Source organism: Phaethon lepturus, unplaced genomic scaffold, assembly GCF_000687285.1.
Source record: "Phaethon lepturus isolate BGI_N335 unplaced genomic scaffold, ASM68728v1 scaffold36850, whole genome shotgun sequence".
Classification (NCBI taxonomy): Eukaryota; Metazoa; Chordata; class Aves; order Phaethontiformes; family Phaethontidae; genus Phaethon; species Phaethon lepturus.
In genome coordinates this window covers 7052-16622 of record NW_010514928.1, presented here as the reverse complement: position 1 = coordinate 16622, position 9571 = coordinate 7052, and the positions used below count along the sequence as shown (strand labels likewise).

Below are 9571 nucleotides of genomic sequence, written 5' to 3'. Positions count from 1 at the left end.
GGCGCGGGCGGACCGAGGGCTGGCTCTGCCGCCAGCACCGGTGGCCTCCCTGGGGTGGAGGCCTCCTCTCCCCGTGGCCGTGGACACACGCCCGCTGGTAGCTGCGCTTCCTCCTCCGTGTCTGCAGCCGCCGGCCTGGGTGAACCGCGCTCCTGTCGCTTTTGGTGCGGTGTCCATGTCGCTTCAGCCAAGCCGCGCTCTTCCCCAGCGGAACTGAAACCCTCTGTCGGCCCTGGCAAGAGTCTGGTTTCTCGTTCACCTTTGGGCGCCTTCAGAGAGGCGCTTAAGTGAAAGCGGGGGGGCAAAGGTTGTCACCTCGCCTTGTGCGGGGCCCCTGGGAGAAGCTGCTGTTGTAGGGATTTCTGAAGGCTGATGTTAACTTGCCCGTTTCCTCCTAAATTTGCTGGCAGAGTTCTGCAGGGAAGTGTTCTGCTGATGAACAGATTGTCATTAAGTAAATGGTGTTGCAGTTTCTTGGTCATATGGTTGTTCTTAGAGAAAGTTACTGGTATTTACTGTAAGCTAATCATTGAAATCCTAGTATTGATCTCTGAAATACTGTTTACTAAATGAGTCACTTCCAAAAGAATCTTTGATATAAGCCCTCCCTAAGGATACTGCCTTTGCTAAAAAAGGCATTAATTGTCCACATACTCGGGCAACTTTTTAGGGGCAAAATCAGTTGAACATCGTGATTGCTCTGAAAGTTTGATGACTTCTTCAATTATACAAAGCTATTAATGTTGCTGAAACAGCTTTGCTTTTGCTCAGTCATGTTCATTTCCTCTTGGCGTGGCTGCTAGTTGACTTGCTTCTAAGTTCACCAAATAACATGGACTGTCTGGGTTTTTTCCCTTTTTTTTTTTTTTCCTTTTTCTTTACACCCCCCTCCCTTCCATGGGTTGTCTCCCTGTGAGCCCCCTCTTCTATGTAGTTCCGTGTCTCCTTCTCATAGGACAAGCTTTCACTGTCGCATGACAGGCAGCACACTGAGATAGGATGGCTGCTGATCAAATGAAACAAATAGCCTTACAGTTTTTATCAAGGTGGGTGGGAACACACAGAACATCTGCCTTAACATTATGGTAATTAATTTTATTACACTTTTATAAGAGGTTTCCATTCAAGCCTAGGAGGAGGAGAAGAGAGATTGAAGGCTTAAGCCTGTCCTCATTTCTCCTTCCATTCCCTATAAGGAAAACAGCAAGCAGTGGCCACAGCTGACTGTTATTTGCTCCTTTTGGGAAACTCTATGAGTATTTCACACAAAATGTACAGGAAACTGGTCACCTGAGCTGGCAAAACTCTTGCTTGCAAGACTGTTACATTACCTAAGCATCTAGAACAGAGATTGAAATGTTGTAAGTAATCTTAAGTGTAAAATGGTCAGTATGTGAAAGGCTTTGCAGCCTAAAGTTGAAAGGGTTTGGAGACTGAAAACTGTTGACTGAGGGAGCTCTCTGTGTTGATATATATACACACTAACCAAAGAATAAAGGTAAAGAGCTCCAGCCCCTTCCTTTGGCCTCCCAGACACTTTGCTCTTATTTTGTGCAGACTCTGTGTGTTACTGTTGGCTGAATAACCTGGCTCAGACCAGAACAAAAAGCACATCGCCTGGTGTGGAAATGGGGCTTGAGCAAGGATCTCCCCCAATAGAGAAAAAAAAAAACCCTACATCACAGTATCTAGATATTATAGCACAAATGCCATTTGCAGTGTCCTTGATATCCACACAGAGTGCAGTCCATGTGCCATTTGTCAGTGTAACTCAACTATGAACTTTTCTGACCTTCCTGTGGCTGACAGAGCTGTGAAATATGTGCAGTCTTGCTTGCGAGAAGTCATGTTCAGCTCGGTGTATAAGAAGTTGCTAAACAACTCCTCACCATATAAGCTAATAGAAGTCTAGCATTCTCAGTGAGAATACTCTTACTGGATGCAAAAGCTAGAATATTTGCCTAATTAATGATTAAATCATATTGCAGCCTTAGCTGAGCTGCCATAAGTCATTGGACATCACTTTAAAAGAAGTGGCCTTTGTAGGAATCTGATGTTCCTTCAGCAGCTGATTTAAAGACCTGAAGTGACTTGCTCCGGGCTGAAAGCAGAAATTACACCAGTAGGATGTCACTGAGTTGCAGATGCCTGCAGAACTATATTAAGTTGATCCTCCTTGGTCTTGCCTCTTTCGACGCTTGTTAGGATAGTATATGATTTCGCGGTTGATTTGAGCCAATCAAACATTGTACTATTGTCATAAGTGGTGCGCCCAGCATCTTTAGTAAAGCTTAAAATTGTGCAGAATAAAGTGGATCAGCTTGATGTGTCAAAAAAATAATCCTCTAAGGTAGAGGGAGTGGGGAGAGAAGATGATACTTGTTTTTCAGGTAGGTTAACAGTTTGATGTGATTCATTGTGTGGTTGCATGATCACTAGTCACTACACAAGGAAAACAGTGGAAAACTATAGGAGATAGGGGAGGAAGAGGGATAGACTATCTCTTATCACTACAAAATGATATCAAATTGATGCAAGCTAACCATGAAGTGCACCATTGCTATCTACTGTTCTTGAAAGCTTGTTTGTGTTAGTATTGTGAAAGGTTTGAGCTATCATGAGTAGACAAATTCAGAATTTTTTTTACAGATGACAACCCTTAGCTTTTTCTTGTCTTTTCTTTTTTAAACAGAGCACTAATAATTTATGTAACTTTAGAATACGTAAAAGTGGGAACACAGCAGAGTAAAGTTGTTCTGCAGCAGTGATAGCCTAACATATAGAAATAGCAAGGCTGCGAGAAACAGCCAGCTATGTTAGTTGGTCTAAAAAGGTTGAGGAAGAAGAGCGCACAAGCTTTTAGCTCCACAGAGTTGTTTTCAGAGTATGTACACCTCACTATCACTTATCTGAAAGTTAGTCTGTTAGGCTGGATCATGTCTAAATGGGAAAGTGTAAAATGCACTTTGTATTTAAAGCAAAGAATGTAAGTGTTGTCTTACCAGCTTAAGTCAAACATTGAGAGAAATCCTTTGGGAAAACTAGAAAAATACATTTAAGAAGGAATAAAATACACTGGAACTTGTCTTACTAACTCATCTTGTGATCTGTTTATCTTCAGCTGCTCAAATAAAGAATTTGATGAGCCAGCTGGGAACAAAGCAGGATTCCAGCAAGCTTCAGGAGAACTTGTAAGTATCAAATGAGCTAACACTTGTATAGGTTCTCTTTCATTCCTGTCTGTATTCTTAGAGGAACTGGGTTACTTGCTTTAGGGAGATGCTTTATTAGATAAATTTAATATGGTCCTCCAAACCAAAAATGACTAGTTGGGTTAAGTAGTTTACTGGATGAATTAAGGTGTTTCTGCTGGACTCTGGAGAAGCCATTCAAAACTGCTGGATAGGAATGGTTATAAATGGTGTAGTTTATTTTAAAAGTGTAGTAGTACATAATCCATGCATTAGCTGTGCTCTGAGGACTAACCATAGTAGCTTTACTTGTGGTTTAGAAGAAATGAATGCCATACTAGGTACTTGGTCCTCACATAAGAGCAATAAGGAGAAACAGCAAGGAAGACCCATAGCTGATGAAAAAGTAGCTTGTAGTACAGATGGATTTAGGCACTAGAAAGATAAGTAATCCTATATGGCAGCCAGAATGCCACACGTAATTTCACAAGAATATGCCAGTGAGGGACAATATAGAAGACATTTAAACAGGCATAGTCCAAACGGACTCCTAAAGAGACTGAACAGGGAGTCTTTATCTCTGTGCATCTTTTACAAACTTGTAAAGCATAAGTAGCAACTTATGAGGAGAATAATTTCTGGAGTCATAAAAGATAACTTGAAAGTAAGTTCTTCAGTTATCTCTTCATGTGACTGTACCTTGAATCTCTGAATATGCAACATCCCCATTTTTTATAATAGCTGGTTTTTTTATACGTTCATAAATTTTGGTGGTAGCTACATACACATTTGAAGTATGAGATCAGAGCCCAGGTGGGGGAGAAAAGAATTTGTTTGCCTGAGCTACTCAGTTGATCCAGTTTGTATTTAATTGGTAGATTAAAGAACTAATCACTGGTGACCAAATAAATGTCTCTCCATTTAATTTCATTGTAGAAATGCCCCTCCTCTTTAAGGTGAGAGTGGTTACACTCCAAAAATTGTCAGCTGTCATACAAATTTAATACAAAAATGCATGGGTGGTTTATTCAGCTCACATATTGTAGGTCAACTTAGACAATAATTCATCCTGAAAACTTTTGATTTGTGTATCTGTTAGGCTGAATAAGTGACTTTCATTTAAGCATCTTGTATCCATTGAATGCCAAAAAAATTTGTTCTGGTTTTAGTATTTTGTGTCTTCCTGGTTTACACTATTAGTTTTGTGCATATGGCTGCAAAATAAAACTTGCAGTTCTGTTCTCTGTGAAGCACTAGCTTTCTTCCTGATAAACTGCATCTTTGATGTACAAGATGTTGTCTTTACATTAAGTTCAATGTAAACAATGTATTTCTGTATTGTGGTACTAATGAAGGTGCTGCTTCACTAGATTCTTTGCAACAATACCTTTGCATTGCAACTTTGTTGGAAAACATAAAGGCTCAAGGGAAAGCCTTTCATTTCCCAAAGTAGAAGCTGTATCTTTCCTCTCTTTGACCACTAATTTTCACAAAAAATGTAGGAATTTAATATCTCTGAGTCTCTGTCCTTCTATTGAATGTATATTTAAACAATGAAGTTGGCAATTGTCAAGTGAACAGTTAATTACAAATTGGTACCACAAGGAATTTGCCCTATAAGTATTATTAAGTTCACTGAATAAAGTTGTCTCTCCCTTGAATTTTCTCTCTTATGCCATTGGGGAAAAATATCTTTTTAAAACTACTGAATTATACTAGTTAGCAGGGAGCACAGAACTTTGAATATTTTTTTTAAAAAGTAGTCCAGAGTCAAGTTGTTGGTAAAAGCAAAAAGTACATCTCTGTTCTGTTATGGTGGAAAAAAACCCAACACCATAAAGATGACTGAGAAACCTTACTTGGTCATTATTTTGGAGACTGCTTTTTACATAGACGCTTGTGTAACTGCTTTTGAACTTTTCAGACAACAGCTACAGCATTCTGCAAACCGCCTTGCCAAAGAGACCAATGAATATCTAAAGGAGTTGGGGTCTCTACCACTTCCTTTGTCTGCTTCTGAACAGGTAGGCACACAGAATTTGTCTGGACGTATTTTTAAATTGCTCATTTCATTAAACTAGCTTAGACAACAACGTCACAAAGCTTGAATCGGCACAGCTGGAGAGACAGCAGACTTTTGCAAGGAAGAATGTTGTTGAAGTACAGAAACACATTAAACTAGCTACATCCTGGCTGCTTATACGATACTAGAAAGACAATGTTTCCCAGTGGCAAATAGGTATAAAACTTATTCGCATGAGAATAAGAAACCCTAAATGTTTGGGGAGAGCTGAGTATGCAATTCTGTTTTTCTGAGTAAATTCCTGGAAAATAATCTTGTTTACAAAGTGCCTGGTGATGTGAGGCAGTGTTTTAGAATGAGAACTCATAGCAAACTGCATTTCAGTATGAAATGTGATCACACCAAAAAGCTTTCCCTGGTACATGGGGGGAAGGTGAGTCACCTTGCTCATATCTGAATAAAGTAAAATATAGTGAGGCAATGATTATGACTTTTATCTCCTGCCAAATAATCCCTTGAGTTCCCCGTCCCTATGGGAAAGGGAAGGGCCAGTTCTCTGCTGTTGGTGTTTTCTTGCTCTACTTCAAATTACAACCACAATATTGATGTATCTGCTTTTGTGATACTGTTGTGGATATGGGTCAGCAGATGTTGTCCTAATCTAATTCTGTATTTAAAGCTGTATGCCAGTTGTAAGCAAGGCCATGTTTTGCCTGTTTGTTCAGCAAATATTTTTCAGTTAATCTCCCTCTGGTGAACAAAATCCTGTCATGTGCATCTCACTGAATGAAGCACTGACTTGTGAAGCCTGTTGGAGGAGTCCAGTCAAAATCTGCAGGAGGTGTCACCAACATGCTGAGGATCTCCTCTGGCAGAAGGGTTGTTGCTTCCAGACAGCTCAGATGGAAGCTGCAGTGTATTATGAGGCTGCTGTAGTGGCTTATTATAGAAAAAAAAAAATAGCGGAAAATACTTATTTCCTTGAAATGGCTGTTGAATTGATACAAACTCTTTGAAAGATTACAATGCTGGAAAGCCTGCAGTTTGAGACCACTGTTGGGAATCTCTCTAATGGAAAACCTAAGAACTGACCACAGTATTGAGTGTCCTTGGGACAAGTTTTTTCACGTCTTGTTCCCTATAACTGGGATGTCACAACACTCGAAGGACATGTTCTGTGGAGGCCAAATAAGTTGATACTGTAAAATGAGGATGAAAAGGAATATTACAACTAATGTATATGGAGAAAAGATAAATTGAAATGGTTATCAGGACTAAGGATATTCTCGAATCAAATAACAGCAGGCTTGTAGTATGGCATGGCTGGATGAGACAGCTTATGAAACTGGGGTAATGGATGTTGTGATAAGTTCTGTAAGTGTGGGGCTTCCTACATGTGGAAGAAAGTTAAGGAGGTTTTCTTATCAGGACAAGGGAAAATTAAGTATTACCAGCCTGGCTCAGTAGAGGAATGGAGGGTAACGGCATTGCAGATATCAAAAAGGTACATAATTAAATGTGGTAGCTTACTGGAATGTGATTTGAATAAAAGTAATGGTATAGAATACCTCTCTGCTTCAGACTTAAAACTAGATTGAAATTAGAGAACCTTATTGCACAAAACTTCTGCAACAGGCAAGACGTAGAGCATTTGGTATAACGAATAAAAATATTGTGGGCTTTTTGTTCTCTCCAGTGCCCCAGAATGCTGGAACTAAAAGTTCACTTGAAAGCCAGCATTCATTGTTGTTACTATGATGATGGGTTTTTCTGAGAGTCTGACAGTTACATTATCATGAATGGGAATATCTGAACACTTGTTTTTGTTTCAATTCTTTAGCGCCAACAGAGGCTTCAGAAAGAACGTTTAATGAATGACTTCTCCACGGCCTTAAATAACTTCCAGGCAATACAGAGGAGAGTGTCAGAGAAGGAAAAAGAGACTGTAGCAAGGGCGAGAGCTGGCTCCCGTATCTCTGTAAGTATTTATAGGAATTTTGTATTGATATAGTGAATCACAAGTTTTTTGAGAGATCTTGTACTTGCCTACCAACTTCATAGCTGTCTACTGACACATTACCAAGTGCGCATGAGGCCCCGGTGCATTAGTTTTGTCATTCCAGATGTTACAGAATCACAGAATCATTAAGGTTGGAAAAGACCTTTAAGATCATCAAGTCCAACTGTCAACCCAACACCATGCCCACTAAACCATGCCCCAAAGTGCCACGTCTACATGTTTTTTGAACACCTCCAGTGATGGTCACTCTACCTCCCTGTGCAGCCTGTTTCAATGTTTGACCACTCAGTAAAGAAATTTTTCCTAATATCCAATCTAAACCTCCCCTGGCGCAACTTGAGGCCACTTCCTCTTGTCCTATTACTAGTTACTTGGGAGAAGAAAGCAAAACCCACCTCGCCACATCCCCCTTTCAGGTAACTATAGAGAGCAATAAGGTCCCTCCTCAGCCTCCTCTTCTCCGGGCTAAACAACCTCAGTTCCCTCAGCCACTCCTCATCAGACTTGTCCTCCAAACCCTTCACCAGTGTCATCGCTCTTCTTTGGACACGCTCCAGAACCTCAATGTCCTTCTTGTAGTGAGGGGCCCAAAAATGAACACAGTATTCGAGGTGTGGCCTCACCAACACCAAGTACAGGGGGATGATCATTTCCCTACTCCTTCTGGCCACACTATTTCTGATACAGGCCAGGATGCTGTTGGCCTTCTTGGCCACCTGGGCACACTGCCGGCTCATGTTCAGCTGGCTGTCAACCAGCACCCCCAGGTCCTTTTCTGCTGGGCAACTCTCCAGCCAGTCTTCCCCAATCCTGTAGCATTGCATGAGGTTGTTGTGACCCAAGTGCAGGACCCAGCACTTGGCTTTATTAAACCTCATACAGGTGACCTCGGCCCATCGATCCAGCCTGTCCAGAGCCCTCCTACCCTCCAGCAGATCAACACTCCCACACAACTTGGTGTCATCTGCGAACTTACTGAGGGAGCACTCGATCCCCTCATCCAGATCATCGATAAAGATATTGAACGAGACCGGCCCCAGAACTAAGCCCTGGGGGACGCCATTTGTGACCAGCCACCAACTGGATTTAACTCCATTCACCACAACTCTCTGGGCTTGGCTGTCCAGCCAGTTCTTTACTCAGCGAAGACTGAACCTGTTTAAGCCATGAGCCACCAGTTTCTGCAGGAGAATGCTGTGGGAGACAGTGTCAAAGGCTTTACTAAAGTCCAGGTAGACAACATCCACAGCCTTTCCCTCATCCACTAGGTGGGTCATCTGGTCACAGGAGGAGATCAGGTTGGTCAAACAGGACCTGCCTTTCATGGACCTGTGCTGGCTGGGCCTGATCCCTTGGTTGTTGTGCCCATGCCTTGTGAGCACCGTCAAGATGAACCTCTCCACAATCTTCCCTGGTACCAAGGTCAGGCTGACAGGCCTGTAGTTTCCTGGATCCTCCTTCTGGCCCTTCTTGTAGCTGGGTGTCACATTGGCAAGCTTCCAGTCACTTGGGACCTCCCCTGTTAACCAGGACTGTTAATAAATGATGGAGAGTGGCTTGGCAAGCTCTTCCGCCAGCTCCTTCAGCACTCTTGGGTGGATCCCATCTGGCCCCAAGTAAGTTGGCACTCATTTCAGTGTGTTCCTTGTCAATGTTAGTAGAGGAGGGAAGGAATCCTGGTGGTTGCAAATGTGGAGGATAAGATGTGGAGTCAAAGTATAGTTAATAGCAAAGTATTGCAGGCTGCTCTTTGCTTGATGTCAGCCCTAGACTATAAAATTTAAGAGGTCAGTTGGAAGCTTACCACACCTTAAATTACATCTTAAATCTCGCACTGTTTCTTTATTTTCTTATAGTTCCTGTCTTGCTAATATCTCCAACATACATTGAAGCCTTCTCCCTATTATGTTTTGACAAACCCCTGTGGCTACTAAGAATTCATAATAAAAAGGCCAGTGAAAGCATTTTTCTCCCCTTGCCTTGGGGCTTTGTGTTAAGTATGCATTTGTAATTTCTACAAGGGAACACATTTATCCATTGGATTATTCTATAAATTTTTTGCTACATACTGAAAAAGGAAGTGACAACAATAGCCGAGCTGAGTAAACGGACTAGCTGCTTTTGATCTCTCAGTTGTCTCTTGCTTTGCAGACGCAATCTGAATCTAAAAATAAAATCTAAAGATTAATCTAAATCTTAACTAAACTAATTTAAATCTGAAAGTTGAAGTGACAGTGGCATTCCCAAAGAACTCTTTGGACAGTATATGCCTTTGTCTTAAAGATACTGCTGTTGATGTTGTGGGTGGTCCTGAGAAACTCATTTATCTCTTCCAGG

The 9571-nt window shown here is 41.5% G+C and overlaps 1 protein-coding gene across 1 annotated transcript in view; it reads left to right on the top strand.

The window, feature by feature from the left end:
• Positions 1-3123: 3123 nt before the first annotated feature.
• The window catches only part of STX12 (syntaxin 12), an 11651-nt gene continuing 5203 nt past the window's right edge, over positions 3124-9571 (top strand). The window contains exons 1-3 of the mRNA XM_010294340.1: positions 3124-3191; positions 5116-5215; positions 7055-7192. Coding sequence (XP_010292642.1) covers positions 3142-3191; positions 5116-5215; positions 7055-7192 — 288 coding nt within the window. The 5' untranslated portion in view covers positions 3124-3141. The remainder of the gene's footprint in view (positions 3192-5115; positions 5216-7054; positions 7193-9571) is intronic.